Genomic DNA, 26,249 nt, shown 5'->3' with positions numbered 1-26,249 from the left:
CAGCAGCGATGTTCACGCACTGCACCAGGTACTCATTTGAGGCCGAGCCGACGTAGGCGAGGCCCGGGACCGGTTCAAATGTTCGCCGCCGCTATTATCGGTCGGGAGCGGAAGTGGAACTCGGGCCGCCGGGGTTCGTAGCGCAGTGAGCTGACCACCACCAACCACCAACGCTACCGCTCGCACACAGGTGAACGCGCGCTCGCGAGCACACACGGACGAGCGCCGCACGGCGCACGAACCTTCTTGATCTTCTCCAGCCACTCCTTGTTGGAGGCCAGCTCAGCCATGAAGGCCTGGTGCTTGAGCCACTTGGAGTGGAGGTTCCTGGCCTCGTCGTACGACGTGTCCTGCGCCGTCAGCATCTTCTCGTTCACCCAGAACGTCAGCTGTGGCGACGACCACGCACACGCACACCGGAGGAGCGGGGTGAGTGGGCGAGCGGGTCGGAGGCGGGGATGAAGAGGAGGCGAGTGGAAGAGCCGGTGAGTGGGCGATGTGAGTGGATGAGTTGATGAGTGGGTGAGTGAGTGTGTGAGTGAGTGGACAATGTGAGCGAGTGGGTGAGTGAGTAGGTGAGTGGGTAAATGGGTGAGTGGGTGAGTGAGTGGACAATGTGGGTGAATAGGTGAATGGGTGAGTACGTCAGGGCGTGATTGAGTGGATGAGTGAGTGGGTGAGTGGATGAGTGAGTGGGTGGGTGGATGAGTGACTCATTGGGTGAGTGGGTTTGTGAGTGAGTTGGTTGGGTGGGATAGTGGATGAGTAAATGAGCGAGCGAGTTAGCAAATAAGGGAGGTCTCCTGTCCAAATCTCACCTCGCGGCACTCCTGAAGGAACTTCTGGAGGTCCCTGTTGTCCCTGAGCCTCAACAGGACGTCCCCAGCCACCTCACGGTTCCTCCTCGCCCTGAGAACCAACGCCGGGCATTCATCAGACACCAATCGTCAATGGTGATCTCATCATCATCATCATCACTAACGTCATTGTCGTCAAGAGTCATTCGGTTGACGTTGGATCCAACCGGACGAGGGGACCTCGGATCACGGTGATGGTGGGCGCCATCGGCCACGTCTCGGAGGATCTGTCCCCCGGGTCCGCCAATGCGGTGAGCAAGTCGGCGGCATCGTCCATTCAATGAATGCCCCTGTAAATGTTCTCCACAGTAATTGAGGGCGTGGCGATTATATACCGTTACTTTCATGGCGAATGTAATCGTCGTTAATCATCACATAGTTGCTAATTATTTTTTTGGGAGTAAGAGACGCCACGCGTGCCGTCCCTACGATCACAATGATCGCTCGTTCTTCCGGACAAATATTTACGAAATATCGCAATAGTTGCAATATCTAAAGTGATATGGTGGCTACTACCAACATGCCACCGGTGCTTCGCAGCAACATGTCGAATGGGACTGCAGTTGAAGGACACTTTTGGGCAACATGTTTGGTACAGAAGTAGAGCAAAGCACAGAAACCCATGCAGTAGAAATGTGAAACGCAATTGCGAAGTTATGGGAAACTCATATCGCGATAATTGTCATGTCGTGAATATTAATGTCATACAGTGACAAATATGCGCCAGCGGTAAATCACATATTCGCCACTGATGTTGGCCGCGAGCGAAAATCGAACCCAAATCGCGAGGCTTGTGGCTTGTGGCGCTAATCACTGCACTCCTGCTCCCCACCAGGATGCATAGGGCAACGAAGACAAGCTGTAACCTCCGATAGCCTGAGCAGGCCACTGGGCCAAGTGCTGTTAGCGAGTAGCACCTATGAAGGCCTTTTACATAAGGGGGTGGGTGGCCAGCACCACGCCCAGCCACCTTTGTCTCCCGAGTGGCGATATTTACAAACTGCACACCAACACCATTATCAATACTCGCCATTCGCCACGAAGTGACGGTGACGTCACCAAGGCGCCTGTCCCAGGCCAGGTGCACTTTGAGGTCGCGTGAAGTGTCCGAAGGCTCGCTGACAGGAGGTCACAGGACAGACCCAGGTGCCATGGGCTGACTGAGATGACTGGCAGATGCACACCAGCTGTGCCCCCCCTACTGTGCCAGCTTCCTGTATTTTAGCCGCCCGGCGCTCTGCTCGATGTTGCGAGCGTCGCTCCTCTGCCCTCTGTTATTGTTGGAGGGCGACTGACTCCAACTGTCCAGAAGCAGCGTCCTTCACGAGCCTCCTCCATGCACACACACCCACACCCACGCAGGCAGGCAGCAGCCGTGCATGCGTACGTGCGTGCGTGCGTGCTCCGTACCATTCCTGGATGGTGTCCACCTTGTCGGAGACCTTGTCCGCGTTAACGTTGCCGTCACCGACGAGGCGAGCGCCCAGCTCGGTGACGCCGTGGATGCGCTCGTCGTTGGCGTCCATGCTGTTCATGAAGTTGTCGTGCTTCTTGATGGCCGCCTCGGCGCCCTCCAGCGTCCGCGGCATCTCCGCGTGGCTCAGCGCGTACTCCTGCGCGAGGAGCGCCACGTCGCGGTGGGAGGGAGGGAAGGGAACGAGCACATGGGTCGTTGCGTAACTCCTGTAACAAACACCGATCCTGGACGCTCTCCATCTCAAGACAGACATTTCGCTCACCTGGTTGGTGAGGAACACCTCGGTCTGCTTGGCATCGCGCAGGAACGTCTGGAAGCCGTGCGCCTGCGTGAGCTGCCGGTGGCGGCTCTCCCACAGCGCCTGGACGTCGTCCCAGCCGGCGTCGAGCGACTGCAGCTGCTCCTGCAGCTGCCCGTGCTGCGGGTCGCTCGGGTCTTGCGTGAGCAGCGCGCCCATGTCCCTCACCCGCTGGAACTCCTCCTGCGCGGCACGCAGCGGTGACAGGGAGGGAGGGGGGGAGGGGAGGGGAGGAGGAGGGGGGAGGGAGGGAGGGAGGGAAGGAGGGAGGGAGGGAGGAAGGGAGGGAGGGAGGGAGGGAGGGAGGGAGGGAGGGAGGGAGGGAGGGAGGGAGGGAGGGAGGGAGGGAGGGAGGGAGGGAGGGAGGGAGGGAGGGAGGGAGGGAGGGAGGGAGGGAGCGAGGTCGTCAGGGACACGGGGTCGCTAAGCACAAGGTTAATCGTACACCAGCGGCGTGGTTATCGAGCGAAGGCCGGCGGTGCCGCCAGTCCCGTTGGAGATCCTAAGCAGAAATGTAATGTGGGTGCTGTCACCTGGCAGCTGGGGAGGGGGGGCGGGGGGGAGCAGTGGGGGTGCGTGCGCCGCACCTGGTTGTTGTCGATCTCGTTGCGCAGGCCCTCGAGCTGCGCCAGCTGCGTCTCGGCCTCGGGCAGGCTGGAGGGCAGCTCGTCGCTGGCGATGGCCATCTGCGTGCGCGACAGCCACGCCTGGAAGTCGTCGAGCGCCTGCAGGAACTGCTGCAGCTTGCTCGTCTCGCCCAGCGAAGCCTCGCGCGAGCGCAGCGTGCGCTGCAGCTCGTCCCACACCTGCACGCGCGCGGTGGAGCGGGGTGGTCATCGTTGGTTTTTTGCGTGCCAACGTCGCCCTCGGTGGATTGGGCACCGGTGCGCGTCGCAGCGGAACTGGGGCGGTACCGGGAGCACCCAGGGCAAACAGAAATGAGAAAAGAGACCCCGTCGAGACCTCAGCGGTTGACACCGACTGAGCGGAGTGAATTGCAACCGCGCGAAACGAATGGCATAGGGAAAGTAAGTAGTAATTCAAATAAATAAATAAAATGCAAATAAACTTTTTTTCCCCCTTTTAATTGTTTTTTACGTGATGGGAAGGCAAGCCTGAATAAACGCGTCTAGCACACACCACGGGGGGATCAAGCGACACCACGGAACTGAACTTAGCGGGGTCGGGGTAGAGGTCGGGGTCAAGGGTCAAAGTTAAGGTTGGGCAACGACCGCCGGTGTCGTAGCCAGCGGGGTAGCCGCGCTGTCGTTATGCTGACAACTGACGCACGGAGTCGTGTGCGCATGAATTTGACTTGATGCAATTTGTGCAAACTACAGAATGCAGGCAAATACGACTGCGGTGCGTGTTTTGTGGTGAGAGGGGCCGGTGTGTGGTGAGAGGGGCCAGGGGTAGGTGAGCGGGACAGGTGTCAGGTGAGAGGCCCAGCGGCCTGGCCATGCCTCCCACCTCCAGGTTGTCGTTGAGGCGCTGGCGGATGGCGTCCGCCTGCTCCGGATGCTCCACAATGAGGCGCTCCGACTCCGTCTGCAGGTCGCCCATCTTCGCCTGTCGAGCGTCAATGTGGCGGCGTGAATCCCACCGACGATGGTGGTGGAGTTATTGATAACGATGATGGTGGTAATGATGGTGATGGAACGGCTGCTGTTGACGATGATGACTGATAATTATAGTTGCAATAATAACCGCGGTGAAATAAAAAAAAAGTAAATAAATATTGCCTGAGAAGCAACTCAGGCTACAGGGTGCATTTTTTTTATTGTAGACCTTTTGAGCATTAACCTTTTGTTTGCCAGTTCAGTTAAATTTCTGAATTCGTTCGTAGTAAAGGAGCAGCGGTTCCCAACCTTTCTGTAGGCATCTATGTCAAACTTCTTTCGCATCGTGGATAGCCAGTTGTGCGAATCGGAGGTGATGCCGACGTTACTGCAGATGACGTGCATGATGGTGTGATGCTGTCAATGTTGCTGCTGGTGACAATGTCTGCATTGATTCTAAATTGTGATACGTTTGATGGTTGCTGTCGCTATTACTGATAATGATGATCATAGTGATGCGACTGCTCCTCTTGACACTACGACAGCTACAACTACGCTTTCATAATTATAGTGGTGACATACTGGACATCTGTGAAAAAGAGCTTCATAGCTCATCGGATTCCTACAATCTATGATGATGATGATGATTGCTTTACTGATAAAATGATGGTGATCCAACTGTCGCACATACAATTACTACCACTGACAAAGACACGAATTACCACGCAGGTTTTCACAGCCAATAATATTACGATTCAGAACTTGCTTTGGTCCGGCCACTTAATGATATGGCCAAATATGTGTCAGAAGACCCTCCACCACCTGACATGTAGCCAAATTAAATTAAAATTATCAAGTGATGCAAAGGAGTTTGAACAAGCTTCTCACAGCCACATTCAGTAATTAAGAAACGAATTTGCCATTTTATCTAACTGCTGAATATGATTTTCAGAATGTGTTCCCCAACTCACCCGGCCAGTGAACTTAAGCAATAATAATCGGCGCGCTGCGAAACGCTTGTGTCGGGTATTAGGGGGGGTTTGATGACACAAATTTGGCCAGAGACCGTTACAAAGATCATTACAAAGAGGACGAACCCCAAATTCCACTTTGAAAGCCCCTAAACTGAACTATTTTTTATTTTACCAGGTAAACCTCACAGCTCTTTTTTTCAGAAGCGACCTGGCCACCACAAATGATAGCTCAATGAAGTGGCTTATCGCGTGGGAATTCATAGCAGCCAAATACTCTGAACACACGTTTATAAATGTGGAGGGAACAACCGGAGAATAAGCCTCGCGACCACGGGGAGAGAGACACGCAAACTCCAAATAGACAATGGTGAGGATCGAACCTCCGATCTCCTGCATACCAGGCGAGGTAGAAAACACCTCACCCCCCCCCCCCCCAATTTCCCCCCTGCCCCCCCCAACTCCCCCCGCCTTCCCCCCAACTCCCCCCCCTTCCCCCCAACTCCCCCCACCTTCCCCCCAACTCTCCCCGCCTTCCCCCCACCTTCCCCCCAACTCCCCACCAACTACCCCCACCTTCCCCCCAACTCCCCCCACCTTCCCCCCAACTCCCCCCACCTTCCCCCCAACTCCCCCCACCTTCCCCCCCCCAACTGCCCCCCCTTCCCCCCAACTCCCCCCATCTGCCCCCCAACTCCCCCCGCCTTCCCCCGAACTCCCCCCAACTCCCCCCACCTTCCCCCCAACTCTCCCCGCCTTCCCCCTAACTCCCCCCACCTTCCCCCCAACTCCCCCCACCTTCCCCCCCCCCAACTCCCCCCAACTCCCCCCCACCTTCCCCCCAACTCCCCCCACCTTCCCCCCAACTCCCCCCACCTTCCCCTCAACTCCCCCCCCCTTCCCCCCAACTCCCCCCACCTTCCCCCCAACTCTCCCCGCCTTCCCCCCAACTCCCCCCACCTTCCCCCCAACTTCCCCCCCCAACTCCCCCCAACTCCCCCCAACTCCCCCCACCTTCCCCCCAACTCCCCCCACCTTCCCCCCAACTCCCCCCACATTCCCCCCCCCAAACCCCCCAACTCCCCCCACCTTCCCCCCCCCAACTGCCCCCACCTTCCCCCCAACTCCCCCCCCCCTTCCCCCCAACTCCCCCCCCCTTCCCCCCAACTCCCCCCACCTTCCCCCCAACTCCCCCCACCTTCCCCCCAACTCCCCCCCCCTTCCCCCCAACTCCCCCCCCCTTCCCCCCAACTCCCCCCACCTTCCCCCCAACTGCCCCCCCCTTCCTCCCAACTCCGCCCCCCTTCCCCCCAACTCCCCCCCCAACAGGCCCCGCCTTCCCCCCCGTCGCACCTGGATGGCGGTGAGGTCACGCTCCATCCCCGTGAGCTTGCGCTGCAGGGCCATGACTGCCGCGAGGTCGCTCCCCGGCTCGGCGGTCAGCTCGATCACCTGGGGGCCCAAACGAAGCACGCAGTCGGATTCAGAGCCCCTGCCGAGTCGGTCGTCGGCCAATCGTCCATCACCGCCCTCATCAGGAACGCGCGGGGAACGAACGCGCCGCCCGCAGCATCCACCGCGCTCCAAATGCGTTGCAGAAAGGAGGCTTCCCGCGAGGTTAGGCCCCCTGGGTTCACGACGATCCGACGGGACGGTGCCGCGATGGAGACACGCTCGAGATCGGCTCGAGATCGGCTCGAGATCGGCTCGAGATCGGCTCGAGATCGGCTCGAGATCGGCTCGAGATCGGCTCGAGATCGGCTCGAGATCGGCTCGAGATCGGCTCGAGATCGGCTCGAGATCGGCTCGAGATCGGCTCGAGATCGGCTGGAGATCGGCTCGAGATCGGCTCGAGATCGGCTCCCAACGGCGCGAGCTCGGCGTGCGGGGCTGCGCGTTCGAGTCGATCGCGCGCGAATCAGCGCTCGTTTTGACGCGTGCGTTGCCCGTGTCGGGCGCCTGGCGTCGATCCACAGTTGGGCGAGGGCATCTCCGTGGGGGGGGATACTTGGCCGTGCTTCAACGTGCTCATCGGTTGCGGGTCGGCGAAAGCGGGGAGCGTCGGTGTGGGAGCGTTGAAGTGCAGTGCAACAACGCATTTGTTTTTACGAACTGCTCTCCGCTGCCCACAACGTAGGCCCCCCCCCACAGCAGCCTCTGTCGCCTTTGAATCACGGCGTTAGCCCATGGGGATGCTACTCAGGGCTCAACCCTACGTAGTGGCCGAGATGTGATGAGACCGCGAGCCTTCTGGGCTGACCTCGGCCACAGGCGTGAACTTTACTCCGAGGAACATTTGTGTCACAGTGGAAAAAGATTCAGGCTCAATCGGGTCAAAGTCATCTCTTCCCTGCTCAAAATGTGAGAAACTGACAGCAACTCTGCATTCCTATGGCGGGGGCCAGTCACTCCTATGCCGACATCCCATGAATGTGATACTAATTGTATGTTCCCTGGAGGGATAAAGGGCTATGACCAGGATTTGAATTTGTAATCTTTTAAAATGAAATAAAAATATAAGAGTATCTTATCAGCCCGTGCCAGGTGGTAAGTGACTGTCTATTATTACCAGGCGCTTGTTGGGCTGTATCTGGTGTGAAGTAACTGCATCCGCACAAACCATGGCACGCGCCGTTACTCGATGATGGGCAAATGGGCAACCAAAAACGACTCCGGCATTGTGCAACGTGAAACGACGACTCAAATACCCGCGGCATTCAAACAAGCGAAGGAGGAGGAGGCATCACCCACAGCGAAGCCACCGCTCCGCTACTCCTGACGCAATTCATCTCGCTCAGTTGTTGCTCTACACCAACATCGGCCACACGACAAAGTAGAGGGAAACCTTCTTCTTTGGTTCTTTCGGTAAAGTCACGTAGAATGAGAATAAAATAATACAATTGATAAAATAAACTAACACAATAAAATTCTCAGGACATTTCGGCCACAGCACAAGCGGCCTGAAGGGACTTCACCTGATGAAGGGACTTCACCTGATGAAGGCCGCTTGTGTTGTGGCCGAAATGTCGTGAGAATTTTATTGTGTTATTTTATTTTATCAATTTTATAATTTTATTCTCATTCTACGTGACTTTACCGAAAGAACTAAAGAAGATGAATCCTTGCAGTCACGAAAGCTTTAAATCGAAATTTAGAGGGAAACCGTCAGGTTGTCCGGTTATCCGATTTGAGCCGTGGGCGGGCATTCACTCGCTCGTTCGCTCGATCGCTCATTCGTGGGATCGGAGGACAAACCTTGGTCTTCTCACGGATCCAGGCCATGGTCTCGGTCACTTCGAAGAAGTAATTCTGGACGCTCAGCACCGAGTAGAGACCGCCCTTCTTCCTCTCCACCAGCTCGCGGAAGAGCGCCCACCTGCGGTGCGACACGCCATCCCGCAACGCGGGGGGGGGGGGGGGGCGGGAGGGGGGGGGGGCCCGTCGAACGAAATAAAAATAAACCGCAGCCCGGAGGGGAAGAGAGTTTTTTGGGAAAAAGTTTTTTTTTTGTTGAAGAGCTAATTGAGACGGCAGATGTTTTTGAGATTCGTAGGTGGTGGACAAAGACACCGATCGGTGGATTTTATTTACCACCGAGAAAACGAGTTTCATGCAAATGAAATTTTATTTTAACATTTCGGTCACCCCATTAGGCATTGCTCTACTTCATTGGTGGCTCTGAGCCATGGTGCAAATTCCCCATTTCTATGACAGGGACCAGTCTTTCCTTACCACTCTTGACTTCCCACAATTGGTACTCATTTTATAAACTCCGGGGGAACGATGGTTTGGGTCGACGCAAAGCTAGGGATTTACAAAGAAAGAGCATGAGCCAACGTGAGAAAGAACGAGGTGGCCACTTACTGCGTGGGTGGGGCTAGTGGGTGAGTGGGCGGAGGGCTATTTGGAGTGGGCGGGGCTAGTGACTGAGTGGGCGGGGGGATGTTTAAAAGTGGGCGGGGCCGACAGAGGGAGGCGCCGCCAGCAGCTCGCTACACGCCTGGGTTGAGCCTCCCAGACAAGTTCGGTGACCCCGCCTCATCCGGAGGGGCAGCCGCTCGTTGCTCACCGCTTGTTGAGGTTGTCCTGGCGTTGGCGGACGTCGCCCTCGCTCGGGTGACCCGTGTTGGCGAGCTGCTGAGCGATGTCGTTTACCGTGGCGACGCGCGACGCTTGCCCGTTCATCTCCGGCTCCAAGCTATCGAACCTGCGCGCGTCGGCGGACAGGGAACGGCCAACGGAGGGACGACGGGCTGAGTCGACGGCCAACCGGCATCCGCGACCTTTCACCCCGACGGTGCTCTGACCACAGCGCTGTTGTTATTACCAGCACAACGGACGTATGACGAGGATTTGTTGAAGTCAAAGCATGCGGCGGGACGTGCAACCGCCTTTCTCAATTGTCATGATGGTCAACACGTTCATCAATAACGCCTTAAGAGTCAAAATACATGACAGGCAATGGTCCCGGGCAATTGATTGTAAGCACATGTTAAGGCCAGCGAAATAGAGTGAATTGGAGTTGGAGACTGCAACTTGTTCATACCATGGAGGCTGAAAAGAATTACACTTTTTAAAATCTATTTCCAGCAACAGGAATGACAATGATCCCCAGGGACAGCCGGATCAGCCAGGGCAGCACCAATGAGTCCCGGGGCATCCTCGCGGGGACAAATCCCTGAACCCCATCACGGCCACGTGCTTTCTGACTGTACGTCACGAAGCAGCCAGCCACCTATGAACTCGGCCAGTGTAAATTTGTCGTATTTTGACCCGTGGTCCCTATTTGCAGTACAGGGACTCCTCTACTTATGCATGGGTTAGGTGCCAGAGAGGTCTGTTCGTAAGTCGATTTGTTCATAAGTCCAACTTTACCTCTGTGTTTTACAAACATGTTGTACGGCATGTACACTAAACACGGGAAATGGCTTTAAAAGTTGTATAATCTCCTGTAGATGTGGATGCCACTGGTTCTTCACGTTCTACAAATGTAGATCCCACTACCGCCATCTATTGCGTGGCGGTTGAACTTACGACTCTCGGTTCGAACAGGAAACTGGGCATACGGACAGGTTTGTTCTTATCCCTGAAAGTTTCAAAAGTCAAATGTTCGTAGGTAGAGGAGTCCCTGTAATCTACCTTTCCAGATTTTGCCACTAGATGGCAGCAACAGACGTACCGCGTGCTTGGCCTGCAAACCAAACCCACATTCATAGCTCGCTCACGCGTAACATCGGGACCGGGCACCACAGGAGGGCTTCGCAAGGTTCGCGAGAACAGACGGGGATCCCGACTGTGAAAGGGTTAAACAAACCCCAGTGCACCCAAGATCCCAGGGGTGAAACGAGGAAAGTGGCTCCTCTAAAATAAACTTAATTTATTTTATTTACCAGGTGGTTTAAGCCCACTAAACTACGTGGCTCTTTTTCATAAGCGACCTGGCTATCACAAATGATAGCTCAACGAAGTGGGTTATCGCGTGGGAATTCATCGCGGCCAAATACTCTAAACGCATTATTCTAAATGCGCATGGAACAACCGGAGGACCTGGAGAAAAATCCACGCGACCACGGGGAGAGAGAGAGAGAAAACATGAAAACTCCAAATATACAAAAGGCGTCGTCAAGGTTGGGATCGGACCTCCGGCATACCAGGCGAGAGGGACAACGCCTCACTACCGCAGCATCCCCTCCCCCGCGACGAGCCCGCGACCGCACCTGTGCTGCACCACCTCCAGGTCCTCCAGGCGCTCGGGGATGACTATGGCGTCGAGCCACTTCTCCTTCTCGTCGATCCACAGCTCGCAGGCGTCCGCCTCGCTGTACATGGTGTAGAGCGCCAGCGCGTCCTGCAGCCGCTGCTTGCGCACGAGCACCAACTCCACGAGGTCGCGGTACTCGCCCTCGATCGTCTCCAGGCGGTCGCGGATCTCGGGGGAGTTGGCCGCCTCGGCCGGCAGCGATTGCGTCATCTCGTAGAGGCCGTCCAGCGCCGACCTGGAGGGTCGGGGGGGGGGGGGGGCGTCGTCATCGTCGGGAGCAGTGGTGGTGGCGCGTGTGCTTTGTTCGCGTTTTACAGAGGATTCTTTTCACGACTGCGCTGTCGGCGTCACGTCACGAGCCACGGTGCCCGTGCGGGGGACTCTCGCGGAGCCGTGCAAAATTTCGCGTCAAGAGAGCGGCCCGCGGAAGCGGACATCGCAAGAGCTACCTCCGAGACCTCTTCAAGTGACCGCTGTGCAGCGAGCGCACCTGCGGAGCGAGCGCACCTGTGCAGCGTGCACACCTGTGCAGCGAGCGCACCTGTGCAGCGTGCACACCTGTGCAGCGTGCACACCTGTGCAGCGTGCACACCTGCGGAGCGAGCGTGCGAGGGTGCGTGCGTGTGCGCCTGGGGAGTGGTGGTGATTCGATTCCCGCTCACGGCCAACAATCACTGACGAATATCTGAACCCTGTCGCGGACCTCCCCATAGGTCGACTCGACCTTAAAAATTATCAACTTGGTGCCGGGCACGTAAGGGTCGACGCTGGGGAGACAAAGGCGGCCGGCCGTAGTGCTCGCCACAACACCCCCTCGTGCGTTGGTCGTGCGGCGTTCGTGCTGCGTGTGCAGTGCTGGACGCCAGCCTCTAGTCCCTCCCTCCCTCCCTCTTTCGCCACCATTGCATTTACATTGCATTTATGGCTTTTATTTTGGTGATTTCGAAAAGTTTTTTTTGGTTTGGCCATGTTTTTGTTTATTGTAGTACGGAGTTAGACTGATGGCCTTAATCTTAGTTGTCTTGTTGTTGTTGTTGTTTGACTTGCATCCCACTGGGATTTTTAGCACACAGCGTTGGTGTACGGTGCTATTTCAGGAATATTTTGATGGTTTTTTTTCCAGGATTTTCTGTTTGCACAGTCACACATAGTCACTTTAAGATGTTTTCTTGTTCGTGTTTTTGTCTTTTGTTTGTTGCGGTTGCACCCGATTCAAGAGCCGAATGGCTCACAGGGCTATACCAAATCAATGGAACGATGGAACTCTACCGGTGCTGCGCGATCTCCTCGGTGACGTCACGGTGCTTCTTGACGAGCGCCTGCGTCGAGTACTCGTCCGTGCCCACCTCGTCGCTCGACACGAGGCGGAACACCTCGGCGATCCACGCCTCCATGTCGTCGGCGTCCGCCTGGAACTGGTAGAGCGCTAGCGCCTCCTGCGTCGCGTCAGCCACGTGCACACACACACACGCGTATTAATACACACACGTAACACACAGAGACAAAGATCCCCATATAGCCTTAACAGACTGTAGGGGCAAGTGCTGTTAGCGAGCACCACCTATGAAGGCCGGCACGGCACACGAGGGGGTGGGTGGCCAGCGCCACGCCCGGCCGCCTTTGTCTCCAAAGTGGCGATGTTCACACACCTTACCAGGTACTAATTTGAGGCTGAGTCGACCTAGGGCAGGCGCAGGAACCGGCTCAGATATTCGTCGCGAGTGGAAATCAACTCGCTTCGCAGGGCACCTTGAGCAGCACGCTGACCGCTACACTGCCACGCCCCTTCCGATCCACCACCACCACCACCACCGGTGTGAAGACACGGCCACCACGGGCCCCCACGGCCACCACCACAGCAACCTTCCCCCCCCCCCCCCCCCCGCACCGCACCTGAAGCCGCTCGCGCCGCAGCCTGGCGAGGTCCTCGAGGCGCGCCCACTGCTCCTGCACCTCGGCGGAGCGCGCCCGGATGCGGTCGGCGCCCGGGTGGCCCTGGCGCGCCAGCTCCTCCCCGCCGGCCACGGTGAGCGACAGCCGGGCGCGCCGCCCGCCCATCTCGTCCTCGAGGGCGCGCTGCGCCGCCGCCAGCCGCAGCGTGGACGTGAGGTCGCGCCCCAGCTCGGCGGAGGCGAGCGCCGGCTCCTGCTCGCGCATCCACGCCTCGTCCTCCTCCAGCTCCCACAGGTGCTGCCAGAGGCGGCGGGAGTCCTCGAGGCGGGCGCGCCGCTCCGCCGCCAGCGCCGCCAGCTCCCGGTAGCAGTACTCGAGGTGGCCCACGCGCTCCAGGATGATCTGCGGGTCGCACGGCTTGTACGCTGCGCGGGAGGGAGCGGAGGGATTGGTGGGAATGTGTGGGGGGGGGGGGGGGGTGTGGAGGGAGCGGAGGGATTGGTGGGAATGTGGGGGGGGTGTGGAGGGAGGGAGGGAGTGGAGGGATTGGTGGGAATGTGGGGGGGGGGGGTGTGGAGAGAGGGAGGGAGTGGAGGGATTGGAGGGAGCGAGGGAGGCGAGGAAGAGGGGGAGAGAGGGAGGGAGGGGAGATATGTTTACACAGAGCTCCTGAATTTACCTCTGCACACTTCCTTTTTTCAACGGCTTTACTTAGCTTGATTCCTGCGTCGTGGTCAAATCTTGTAATCAAAATTTTGTCCACTTCCTGTTGTCCAATGAATTTCAAATTTTGCGCACGTACTCAGATGCGGTGACAATGCATGCCTGTATCAAAATCGGCATCAATTGTTAATTAAATTGGCTCTCATAAAGCAATGAACATTTTGTATGGACGCCATATTATTTATATATTCGTGTAAGTAAATAACGCCGCGGTCCCTAAACTCTGGAATCGCCTCGCCCAAGAAGCAGGCGCCACGTGTCTCAGGCGCCACGTGTCTCAGGCTGCCACGTGTCTCAGGCTGCCACGTGTCACAGGCTGCCACGTGTCACAGGCTGCCACGTGTCTCAGGGGCCACGTGTCTCAGGCTGCCACGTGTCTCAGGCTGCCACGTGTCACAGGCTGCCACGTGTCTCAGGGGCCACGTGTCTCAGGCTGCCACGTGTCACAGGCTGCCACGTGTCACAGGCTGCCACGTGTCTCAGGGGCCACGTGTCACAGGCTGCCACGTGTCACAGGCTGCCACGTGTCTCAGGCTGCCACGTGTCTCAGGGGCCACGTGTCACAGGCTGCCACGTGTCACAGGCTGCCACGTGTCTCAGGGGCCACGTGTCACAGGCTGCCACGTGTCTCAGGAGCCACGCGTCTCAGGCGCCACGCGTCTCAGGCACGCCTGCTCCGTGTGAACGAGTTACGGGCACCCTCACTCCACACAAACAAAAGTTGTACATTGAAGATTCATTTATAAAGTAATCAATTAATTTAAGTAAGCGTTGATGTGGGAGCAGGCGCCGCATCATTGACGTACTTCTTGACCGTGAGTTAAACTAAGTTGTTAATAAAACCGTTGTTTTTAAAAAAAAACTTTTTTTAAGGAGTTTTTCACTTTATACATCTTTTGATAACAAAAAAACTCAACACACACACACATCATCTATCACACAGCGAGGCGGACGCCCGCAAGCTGTGTGGATCGACGAGAAGTGGCTCGACGCCATAGTCATCCCTTTAGCACATGCCTGAAGGGCCTGGATAGCGAGGCTGGATTGCTTATTTTACAATCGACCAATCGCCACCGAAGGACATTCGGACCCAGCCGTGGTCCGCCCACCTCCCGCCCCCCCCCCCCCACCCTGCGATGGTACCCTCGTCGTTACCCTCGTCGTTGTCGGCGAACTTGTACGCGGTGGCATTGACGGAGCGCACGCGCTCCGCCTGCACGCCGATGTCCGACTCGACAAGAGCGTGCTTCTGCAGGAGGTCCTCCACGCCCAGCAGGTGCTTGCCGTAGTCCTGGGACAGCAGCCGCACCTGGTGGTGGGACAGACACCCGGTGGGGGAGGGGGGAGGGAGGGAACAAGACGCAGAAGGAGGGGAGGGGAGGGAGATGAAACGGACGCCTTCCGTAGGGTATTTGGCCTACTCTTCCATCCTTATTATTCTTGGGACTTTACTCTTTGGTTCTATTCGATAAAGTCACGTAGGTAAAAAACAAAACAACGAAAATCACGACGTTTCGGCCACAACACAAGTGGCCGAAACGTCGTGATTTTTGTTGTTTACCTACGTGACTTTACCGAATAGAACCAAAGAGTATAGATCCTTGCAGTCACGAAAGCTTCAAACCTAGAATCCTTGGGACTGTTAGGTAAATGCTGTGAGCCAAAGCTTTAACCTGCTTTCAAACTAAAAACTACTATAAACTATTTTTATTAAACCAGGTAAGGCCCGCTGAGCTATACGCCTCTAGAGAAAAATCCACGCTACCATGAGGGGAGAGAGAGACACGCAAACTCCAAATATACAACAGGGGACAGAGTTGGGATGGAACCGTCACAACCTTCTGCATACCATGCGAGGTAGTTAACATCTCGCCAACGGAGAGTTCCTTTTATTTCCGATTGCCAGACACGCCAGAGGCCATGGATAGCGAGGCTGGATATTATTAGACAATCGCGGCTATATATATAAAATAATGGCGACGGATAACAGGGAGCTCTGCCTTCAACAGCACCTTCATCTCGTCCATCCAGTCCATGATGTGCAGCATCTCCTGGAAGACTCGCTGTAGCGCCAAGTTGACTTCGAGCCGGCGGCGCCGGGCACGCAGCAGCTCCAGCAAGTAGTCCCAGAGGCGGAGGACGTTGTCCCGGCGGGCCGTGATGCGCCGCACGTCATGGTAGTCCTCCGCCTCCAGCTCGCGTGCCACGTCCACCACGGTGAGCACGCGCTCCTCGTAGGCCGCGATGTCCGTCTCGATCGCCTCGTGCTTCTTCGTGGCCGCCTCCACCGCCGGCAGGTCGAAGCCGAAGTTGTCCTGCGAGGGCCCGTCGGGAAGGGCGGAGGGGATGCGTCAGCTTTCGTCGCCAACTTTCATCCCTCGTACGTATGTTTGTTAAAACTTCTTTCGCACCGTCGTGGGGGGGGGGGGGGGCGGGGGAATGGCAACTAAACACCAAAAATACGTTTTATAGAAGTGAGTTTGGAATCTATATCGTCGTCATCGTCGTTGTCGCCATCAGCCGTTGTTGATCTGAAGATCGCTCGCTGTGCCATCGCCATCCCTGCAATGTCGCGATCCACTTCACTCCTGCACGTGAACAGACGACGACGACGATGATGATGGCTAAAACCTGCCACCCGTTGCCATCCAATCTGACATCCTGCACAAACAGCTCCATTCCCCGAGCAGCAGTGTCACAGCCCCATGGGACGGAGGCGTCCAGATGCCAGGCTAAGGGGAAATGGGAGGGGAAATTGAACAGGGGGCCGGAGGTGTCCAGATGCCAGGCTAAGGGGAGATGGGAGGCGAAATTGAACAGGGGGTATACCTGCCAGCTCTATCGATTTGTACACGGTAGACTGCCTCCTAACAAAAACTAAATAACCTTTTACAGAATACCGATATTCAAAGCACAAACTGAATCACATTTCTTTCCTTCTATAATTGGATGAAGCGGTACAATTAGCTTTGAACGATCGGCATCGGTTGAAAGGATTAAAATATCGGTGGCCCACCACTTAAATCGTTAGGGGTCGCACAAGCGAGAGGGTGGGCAACATATGTACCGAGTTAAAACCTCGGTGGGCTATACCTAGTAAGATAAAAGGTAATTTAGTTTAATTTGTATCATTTTTTTTATTTACCTTTCCTATGCTTTGCACTCCTAGCGTATTTTTGTATCGTTTGTAGTTGTAACGTTCTAAACCCGCCCCTACTGCGCATCTGTGAAAAAAGAGCTTCACAGCTCATCGGATTTTCTCCGGTATAAACAAATATTCAGATTCTGCACCCCATTTCAATCAGTTAGGCCGGCCCCGACGACGCACCCCCGTGCCCACCGCGCCACGCCGCCCGCCCACCCACCCACCCCCCCACCCACCCAACCCCCCCTTGCATGGCCCCTCGCGGCGCTCACCTGCGCGACGAGCCGCTGGTTCTCGCTGAGCCAGGCCTCGCGCATCGCCGCCTTGCGGTCGAAGCGCCGCGCCAGCTGCTCGAGCTTCTCCTGGCGGATGAGCTCGTCGCGCAGCGCCAGCTCCCGCTCGTGCTCCGCCTTCTCCAGCCGCTCCCACGCCTGGACAGCGGAGGCCACGCGCACCACCACCGGTGGTCATTTTTACGCCTTGTAATGAGTGTATTTCGTGTTTGAACACCTTCACGCCTCCTGTATTCCATTGCCAGAAAGGCTACAGCCTTTTCTCTCTCTCTCATGTTTTTTTTAAACTATCTCACGAGGCAAGCGTCACGGGCCCGAATTCTCCCCCACCATGTACGCGCGTTGCAAGTCTTTCGCAACCGCACGTAGCAAACCGCGCTGAGCGGAGATGCCACGGCTCAGCGGGGGAGCGGCGACGCCGCCTTGCCGTTGTGACCTCACCTTGTTGATGTCGGAGATGAGCTTGCCGTCGCGCGGCGTGTACACGATCTGGTTGTTGGCCCTCATCTTGCTCTGGATCGTGAACAGCTGCACCTCCAGGTTGCCCTTCTCCATGAACCTGCGCCGCGCACCGCCACCCTCCCCGCGTGAGCGCCCCACGCAAACTCCGGAGGCCGGCGTCGCGACGCCGCTCGCGCACGCCTCAACTCCTCGGTGCCAAGCACAGCGGCTGCGGGGCCCTGCACATTTGGTCTATTCATCGCCGTTGGTTCTCTCGGTAAAATCACGTAGGTAGCAAATGATAGATCATTTTTATTTTGTACCTACGTGACTTTACCGAAAGAACCAAAGAGTATGGATTCCTGCAGTCACGAAAGCTTCACATCAAGATTTGGTCGATTGTCCACAGCCCCTCCCCTCGATTAACCGTAGCCCCTCCCCTCAGTCCCCCCACAGCCCCTCCCCTCGATTACCCGTAGCCCCTCCCCTCAGTCCCCCACATCCCCTCTACTCGGTCCCCCAGTCAACCCCCCCCCCCCCCACGATCCCTTTTGTGCAGCCATCGAACCAAGACGGTCTCACCGCATCGCGCGCTTTCGGGTGCGCTTCTGCGGCCGTCTGGAACGCTCTTCCTTCCGATGTTAGGAAGCCACTGGGAGCTATGCCACTTTGAAATCGTCATCATCATCATCATCTAGATTGATGACTCATTTCTTTAGAACCGCTCTTTTGTTTAGTCTGTTGTCCTTCGCCCGCACCTCTGATTAGCACGGTTGGCTACGTACGGCGCGAAAGAAGTTCAACGTGCATAACACAGCCCCGCCTATTCCGGTGGAGCAGTCACCACAAGAACGCAGCAGCGTCTCGCTTAACGAGCGAAAAACATTTCCATGAAAACTGCTCGGTAAGCGAAAAAAACGTATCGTCGCTTTCCCACTGACTCACTCCCACGTTTATCAGCCGAGATACGTTTCAGCACCCAGCATTTATCCACCCTCGAACAACTTTTTTGACATTAGAAATGCAAATTATACTTTTTAAATGAATAAAACATCAAATGTAACACTTGCCACCCATGAAGAACCACAGTGCTTGCAGGTGCCTGGCATTTGCTGTTTGAAGGGTAGATGGTGTTAGTGGGTGGAGGGAGCAGCAGGGGCCACATGCAGGACCGCTGGTTCAAATATCACTCGTCACTGATGGCTGGGAATCGAACCAGGGTTGGTGGGCTCATAGCCACGATGCGGTGATACGAAATGCAGCGCGATTTCCTGGCCTCTAGGATCTGCAATCAATTAGCGCCGTTTTGGGAACAAATGGGTCTAAATTCACAAAGATCGTTATAGCGGAATTCTCGTAGGAAGAACGCTCGTTAAACAAGACGAGCCTGGAAAGCGTGCGTTGCGCTTGGCGCGTGCGTGCGTGTGTATGTGTTTGGGGAGCGGTAGTGTAGTGGTCAGCGCGCTGCGCTACGAACCCGGAGACCCGAGTTCGATTCCCGCTCACGGCCAACACCAGTGACGATTATCTGAACCGGTCCCGGGCCTCCCCTAGGTCGACTCAGCCTCGAATGAGTACCTGGTGCGGTGTGTAAACATCGCCACTGCGGAGGCAAAGGCGGGCCGGGCGTGGTGCTGGCCACCCACCCCCTCGTGTGCCGTGCCGGCCTTCAAAGGTGCTCGCCAACAGCAATTTCCCCAAAAAGTCTGTTAAGGCTACACGGGGGGGGGGGGGGGGGGGGATCTTTCTCTTCGTGGATGAGTAGCCGAGCTTACTTGGGCGGCTTCTCCACCGTGCGGTAGGTGTTGAAGGCCTGTAGCTGCTGCTGCACTCCCGTCAGGGAGTTGACGAACTTGCGATTGTTGAGCACCATGATGGTCTGCTCGATCCACTGCAGCAGCTCGGAGGCCAGCGACTCGTACTTGGTGATCATCTTGTCCGTCTCGATAGCGTTGTCCAAAACCTTTGCGGGTCAGACGCCGGTCAACGTGCAGAGCATTTGCAAATTATGGGGGATGAGGGGAATTAAAAACTAATTTTTATTGTGCAAGGTAAGGCCCACTGAGCTATATAGCTCTTTTTCATAAGCAACCTGTGCAAATCATAAATGAAAGCTCAACGAAGTTGCTCATCACGTGGAAATGTATTGCTCCCAAATACTCGAAACGCGCGTTTCTAAATGTGGAGGGAAAAAAACTGGAGGACCCGGAAGAAAAATCCACGCGACCACGGGGAGAGAGAGAACACGCAAACTTCAAATATACAACAGACGTCAGGGTCGGGATCTAACTCACGTGCTCCCGCATACCAGGCGAGGGAGTTAACATCTCGCCACCGTGGCGCCCTAATAATTACAACAATGGTTTCAACTTGTAATGTACAGCCACAGTATTCGCTCGCTGTCGCAGACAGGAGGAAACACAGACGAGCAGAAAGGCAGCAGCAGCCACGCGGTAGGCTGCCACTACATTTTTCTTACAATAATTAAGCAGGTTCCATTTTTCACCAACCTAGATGTCGCTCGCCACCGGTGTTAGCCACGTCCTGGAATCAAACTCAAATCAACTGTGCCACCGCTCCCCACGTTGGCTTCACTCGTATGGCAAGAGATATCGGCATATACGACATTCACAGAGTTTCAGATTGCAGTAGTAGGAGTATCACTCAGGTTTTTGTGGATACATAATAGAGGTTGTTTGGGTTAGATCGTGTAAATATAGCCAATCAGTGAAGTTTGCCACGTAAACAAAACACACCAATTAGAGCCTACTCCGGCACACCCGGGTGTGTTGGAGAGTAAACCAAAAACATTACGCATTAATATTTACGTGATCTAACACAAATAAACACCCTCTTATGGATACTACTGGTCGATAAAAGCCTACGTGTTAAACTCGAATTAATGAGTGTTCACATGTGGGGGGGGTGGGGGGGGGGAAACCGGACACTCCGTGAAAACCAACACGTGCCAAGGAGGCAACACTCTATCCCACACAGATGGAATAAACGGAGTCCGCATCTTGTTCTCCCGCCTACTCCTGGTAAGCCACGGTATGGCGCCTCCTCGCTGCCCACGCTGACGTTTCGGTGCGCGCACAGAGAGCGCATGCAAAGAATTTATCACAATATTCAACTTCCACAATGTGTACCAGATACCATTCAGATACATTGCGCAACACAAATCGTGCGGAGATTCGTTTTTTGCCGATCTCTCCCCGTTGGGAGATGCGTCATGGGCGAGAGTGTGTCCAATAGGGTGGCATCACGTTGACTGCAGCGTGAAAACATCGGGTAATACCACGCGCAGTGTTCACATTGGATAGAGGAAAATGACCAATTGTCAGGCCCGCAACATGCGTGCATGTTTGGTGAAGTTATTTCACACCGTGCGAAGCCAACCGTGCGAATCGGAGGTGCGAGAATCGGTACTCCTGGCATAAGAGTACAACACACACTGAATGCTGGATATTAGTGCCCGAGTTAGGTCTGGTCCTCATAGGTGGTCACCAATACGCTCCGCATTGGTGGTATCTCAACTGGAGTGTGTCGGTGACCACAATGTACCGATTTACCTCCAATATCGCTCAGTTTCACAGGCTGTATATTTGTAGTTTGCATGTTCTTCCTCTGGTCGTGTGGATTTTTCTTCCGGGTCCTCCGGTTTTTGCCTCCACATTTAGAAACGTGCGTTTGGAATATTTGGCTGCTAGAAATTTCCACGCGATAAGCCACTTCGTTGGGCTATCATTTGTGGCCAGGTCGCTTCTGAAAAAGGGGCTCACCTGGTAAAATAAAAAAATAGTTGAGAGTTTAGTTTTCTCTTTAGAATTTCCTTTGCTCACCTTGCCGATGCGTTTGCCCTCGACGGCCAGGGCCTTCATCTTGGAGAAGTAGTGGTAGAAGGTGACGACATAGGTGATGATGGACTTCTCGTCCGGTTGGTCCACGTTGATATCTGTGGGACATTGTTGTCATCGTCAGCAGCAGCAGCATCATCGTCACAATCAGCTTCATACAAGTGGTGACGATGATGACAGTCGTGAAAATGTGTTAATATCATTGCTTACGGTGGTATAAATGGTGGCACCTTTAGCTAAAAGGTTACGATGATGATGACAATGATAATGCTACTGCCCCTCCTACTACTGCAACTACGGATGAAGATAATGATGATTATTTACCGACAATGCTGTTGCGGATACTGCTGCTACTCCTACTACTAATGATCATGATAAAGATGTTATACTAATGTTACTACGCCTGATGACGATGATGACAGTTGCTTTAATGGCACTGCTGCTCCTACCACTGCTTTTATTCTTGCTGCTGATGCTAACACCTATACTGCTCTTACAACTACTGACGGTGACGTTTAATCTTTTCTCGCAGTAAACATGCACACTTTGGGCTAATGTTAGCTCACGTTGGACCAACGTTGGCTCAACGTTGGTTGACGTTGACCCAACGTGGCCACCAACGTTGGTGAACGGCGAACCAACTTTTGGTGCAAAGTTCGCCTAACGTTGACCCAACACCGGAGCAACGTTGTTTGACGTCGGACCGATGTCGACCCAGTGTTTGCACGTGCATGTTGCTCCGACGTTGGGTCAATGTTCGGCCGACGTTGGCCCAACGGTTGCACGTCTACTGAGAAGTATGACACCGGCGAGTGAACGAGTTGCCCGGGAGCGCGCTCCGGGGATCGTCGTCGTCCCTACCTCCCCCCCCCCCCCCCACCGATACCTTCGGGATCGAGCAGCTTCGTGAGCCCCAGCTTCTGCTCGGCGAGGTTGAAGGCATTCTGCAGGTTGTGGTGAGCGTTGGACTTCTTGAGCCGCTCGTAGTCAATCAGGTCGGGCCTGCGGGGGGGGGGGCGAGGGGGGTGGCGGCAATCGCCAGCGCTGTAGGATCTCTCGCTCGGAACAAAGAGCTCCGCTCGCTTGTTTCGTCGTGAGAATATTATTGTGTTATTTTATTTTATCAATTTATTATTTTATTCTCATTCTACGTGACTTTACCGAAAGAACCAAAGAAGATCGCTTGTTTCTGTTTCATTTGCGGACGATTACCAACTCTCCATACCGCTCACGCTGGCGCATTCTCTACACGCGACACATCCAACTGCATTTTCTTGGTTCTTTCGGTAAAGTCACCACGTAGAATGGGGATAAAATAATAAAAATAAAAATTCTCACGACGTTTCGGAGGCAACACAAGCTTCCGTCTTCAGGTGGGACAGTCACAGCAAGATCGCTGATCAAGTGGGGAGGCTCTGAGAGCCTCGAGCTTAAATACAGGTTAAAGAGGTGGGGGGGGGGGAAGGAGGGCGGGGCCAAGTGGGGGACATTGATGGGGTGTGGGGCTAAGTTAATGATTCAAAATCCACTGCATTGTTCACGAGCAACCGTCTGTACCGCCCGTGGAGTCAATTCCATATCCATGCGTAAACTTCACTGCATCGTCAAGATGGCTCTTGGCGTGAATCTCCCCAAGAAACAGTGCCCCACTGCTAAGCAGGCAAACAATTACTCGAAACCATTCAATTTGTAGTAATCTCTTGTCCACGAGTAATCCACTCCATTGCACACGATCAACTATGCACCCCATTTGCGTTATGCTATATCTATTATCTATGAGTAATTCCTCTGCGTTGCAGACAAACAACTCTCCACGCCGCTGACATCATCGCAAATCTCTCTCGATATAAGAACCCCACTACAACTCTCATATTGATTAACTGTGACGAGCCAATCGGTAATATGTACTGAATGTTTTCAAATTACGGTAATCCATTGTCATTTATACGACTATATTAACTCCCCCTCTGATGTTCGCACCTGATAGGACCATGGTGATGACCTTCCCCTTACTTTATTTAAGACCGGAAGCAGTAAGACATTCAGAATTCTGGCAAATCACCTGATGAAGCTGGTTGTAATCACCAGCGAAACATCGTACCCAAATTGTAAATGTTGTGGGTTTACTCTCCAACCCACCGGTGTGCTGAATTAGTAACTAATTAGCACGTTTTGTTTATATGACAAGGCTTACTAATAGGCTGTATCGGGTGGTGGTGGGTTAACGACAAATGTATATTTACGCGATCAAACCGATCTCATATCCACAAGAAGGACAGTCTGTTGAACAACCAAATCTCCCTACCAATCACGTGACAGTGTAAACCTTTATACACATTATTTGGTCACGCTGTTACACATTGGCAGCGGTGCGCAAGCACAAACAACCAAAATCAAAGCTCACATTAGTGAATAACACTGCCTTAGAATGAACTATGCATAATCGGCGAGTGTTGAGCCTTTCACTCCGAGACGATCAACTCTCCGTGCCAATTGCGCTCGGGCAAACACCTCGTCGACACGAGGTCGATGGCCTGTAACCCATTTAGTCAAAGCTACGGGTGAGCCCGATGGCACGTACTCACGTTACCAAACTATAAACGCATTCTAACCTTTCAGCTGCTTCCTCAATAATCACCCCGTATGAAGTAAATCTGATTATTCCTGGCTCCAGCCACCCACACACACACACGCGCAATCAACCACCCACCCACGTGTGCAGGGTAATTTATTTTAAATCGCGCACTTAACTTTTTGTGAGACACCGGACCCCTAACCCGAATGTCCCCCCCCCCACCGAACCTGTCTTCCTCAGCCAAAATGACGTATTGCAATTACAATCTGGATTTATACGGCTTTTATAAACAACCGTATTTCGAGATCCTGCATGATTGGCAATGTTCCCTCACAAGAAGATGCGATTTAGTTTGACATGTAGGCTTTCGCGACCAATATTATCCATATTAGAGTTTTTTTTTGGGTTAGAACGCGTAAAATATAAATGTGTCGTTAAACCCTCCACCACCCGACACAGCCAAATAGTCAGCTTTGTAACGTAAATAAAACATGCCAATTCGTTGCTAGTGCAGCACACCGGTGTGTTGGAGAGTAAACCCACAACATTTACAATCTGAGTACGATGTTTCACCAGTAATTAAAAGCCAGCATCATCAGGCAACAGCCAGAATTGTGGAGAAATCCCCCTCCTGTTTCGGTCTTAAATAAGAGTGCGGTAAATGTGATGTCGTCACTTGCGGGCCAATCAGGTGCGAAGGCCAGAGGTGGGGGAGTGGCGGATACAATCATAGTGGTCGCAAAAGTGGTCACCAGAAAATTTTCACGTTAAATTCTCAAGAGGCCCCATGACATGAAGTGCAATCTCCAACTCGAATTATCCACCTCGGTCTCTCGGGCCTCTCCATTTGTGTGCTATGATTAAGGGGCCATTGTCCCAAACGTCGCCTGTTGTATGCTCTTCCTTGTAAAGGCACACAGGATTGTCGACGAATGTGTTAAGTAAATTGTTTTACTAACCATAGTAGCAGTCGTGATATTACACAGGATTGCAGATACATTCGGAGTTGTATTATCATAATTACTGAGACGCAGCTGATGCTGCGATGAAGCTAATACCTCAGTGGGCTTTACCTGGTAAGATAAAAAAATATCGGAGCTTTGTTTTTCTATTTTTTCAAGTGATTTGTTTACCTCTCCTATACTTTGCACTCCTATCGTGTGTTTGTGTTGCTTGTTGTTGTCACGTTCCGACCCCGTGACTCGACATCTGCGCAAAAAGAGCTTGACAGCTCATCAGATTCCTCCAGTATAAATATTGATTCTGACGATTCTGATGTGGAGCGTGCGGAGGAGGTGTCGGGGGGGGGGGGTGGGGGGGGAGGGACGACGCACCGGTGCTTGTGGATGAGCGCGTTGAAGGCCAGGCCGTCCCTCCAGCTCGTGCTGAAGTTGTGGATGTTCACGTTGGGGTACCTGCGGGGAAAGACAATGGCGGTCGCGTCAACGGCACGACCCTCAACGGCGGCAACGCTCCGTCGCCCGTTTTCACCGTTTGCAGAAACAAAATGCGCCGAGCCGCTGATCCATCCGACATCCTCAACCCCCCCCATCCACGTCTCAGTAATTCCAGGAAAGCCCTGCTGAGTTTCATGAGCGTCCTGCCCAGGAAGTTTGGCCAAGCCCTTGTGTATTCTTCTCGCGTGGGGGAAGACACGCAGAGTACCAGAGGAAAAAAACACGTTCACAAGGGGGGGGGGGGGATCTGTTCATCTGCTCTGCACTGTGCATATCAACATTTTCGCTTCCTCCCATGTATGTACGTTGAACTTCTTGTGCACCGTACGTCGCCAACCGAGCTAATCGGAGGTGCGGGGAAGGACAACAAACTAAACACAAAAAAGCAGTTCTTAAGAAATGAGTTTTCAATCTAAATTATTTAAAAATGCATAGCTCCAATGGCTTCCTAATATCAGGAGGAGAGTTCTAGACGGCCGCAGAAGGACATCTGAAAGAGAGCAATGCGGTGACCATCTTTGTTCCATGGTAAGCCATGCTCAGATATCATCGCCTGATATCAATCAGCGTGACACCTATTCATCGATGTCCTTTCTTTGAAAGCGAAACAGCTCAGCTGAGATTCCTCAATAATGCTGATCCATCCACCGTCCTTGATCCCAAGTATTTTAAGTGCCATGAATTAATAATAATAATAAAATAATAATAAAGTACATTACAGTAAAGCCTCACCGAGTCTCAGAGATTGAGTACCAATTGAAGTCCTTATGTACTGCTCAAAAGGACTTTGGGAATGCGTACAAATCAAAAGTAATCACTAATTAAAATACATAATTGTATTTTTTTGCAGTTTTAACCATTTTATGTTTTCATGCATAATTATTTTTGTGTTAGAACAAAGAATGACCTGTCCACCACTTGACATAGTCAAGCAAATAAAAT

At 54.0% G+C, this 26,249-nt stretch overlaps 1 protein-coding gene across 5 annotated transcripts in view; it reads right to left on the bottom strand.

The window, feature by feature from the left end:
* Positions 1-26,249, bottom strand: part of LOC116943326 (spectrin beta chain, non-erythrocytic 1-like) — a 153,101-nt gene that overhangs the window by 32,352 nt on the left and 94,500 nt on the right. For all 5 annotated transcript variants that reach the window (XM_076067632.1, XM_032956117.2, XM_076067631.1 and 2 more), the window contains 20 exons: positions 25,185-25,265; positions 22,162-22,277; positions 21,261-21,373; positions 19,194-19,381; positions 17,419-17,536; positions 16,957-17,115; positions 15,552-15,854; positions 14,695-14,848; positions 12,817-13,241; positions 12,193-12,359; positions 10,880-11,158; positions 9,232-9,369; positions 8,418-8,538; positions 6,516-6,614; positions 4,103-4,201; positions 3,220-3,438; positions 2,597-2,815; positions 2,268-2,470; positions 819-909; positions 243-389 (listed from right to left, as the gene is read on the bottom strand). In XM_076067632.1, the coding sequence (XP_075923747.1) occupies positions 243-389; positions 819-909; positions 2,268-2,470; positions 2,597-2,815; positions 3,220-3,438; positions 4,103-4,201; positions 6,516-6,614; positions 8,418-8,538; positions 9,232-9,369; positions 10,880-11,158; positions 12,193-12,359; positions 12,817-13,241; positions 14,695-14,848; positions 15,552-15,854; positions 16,957-17,115; positions 17,419-17,536; positions 19,194-19,381; positions 21,261-21,373; positions 22,162-22,277; positions 25,185-25,265 (3,439 nt within the window). The remainder of the gene's footprint in view (positions 1-242; positions 390-818; positions 910-2,267; positions 2,471-2,596; positions 2,816-3,219; positions 3,439-4,102; positions 4,202-6,515; positions 6,615-8,417; positions 8,539-9,231; positions 9,370-10,879; positions 11,159-12,192; positions 12,360-12,816; positions 13,242-14,694; positions 14,849-15,551; positions 15,855-16,956; positions 17,116-17,418; positions 17,537-19,193; positions 19,382-21,260; positions 21,374-22,161; positions 22,278-25,184; positions 25,266-26,249) is intronic.

This window comes from Petromyzon marinus, chromosome 17 (genome assembly GCF_048934315.1).
Source record: "Petromyzon marinus isolate PM22_M1 ecotype Great Lakes invasive population chromosome 17, UKy_Petmar_22M1.pri1.0, whole genome shotgun sequence".
Lineage (NCBI taxonomy): Eukaryota > Metazoa > Chordata > Hyperoartia > Petromyzontiformes > Petromyzontidae > Petromyzon > Petromyzon marinus.
This window is presented reverse-complemented; position numbering and strand designations above follow the sequence as displayed.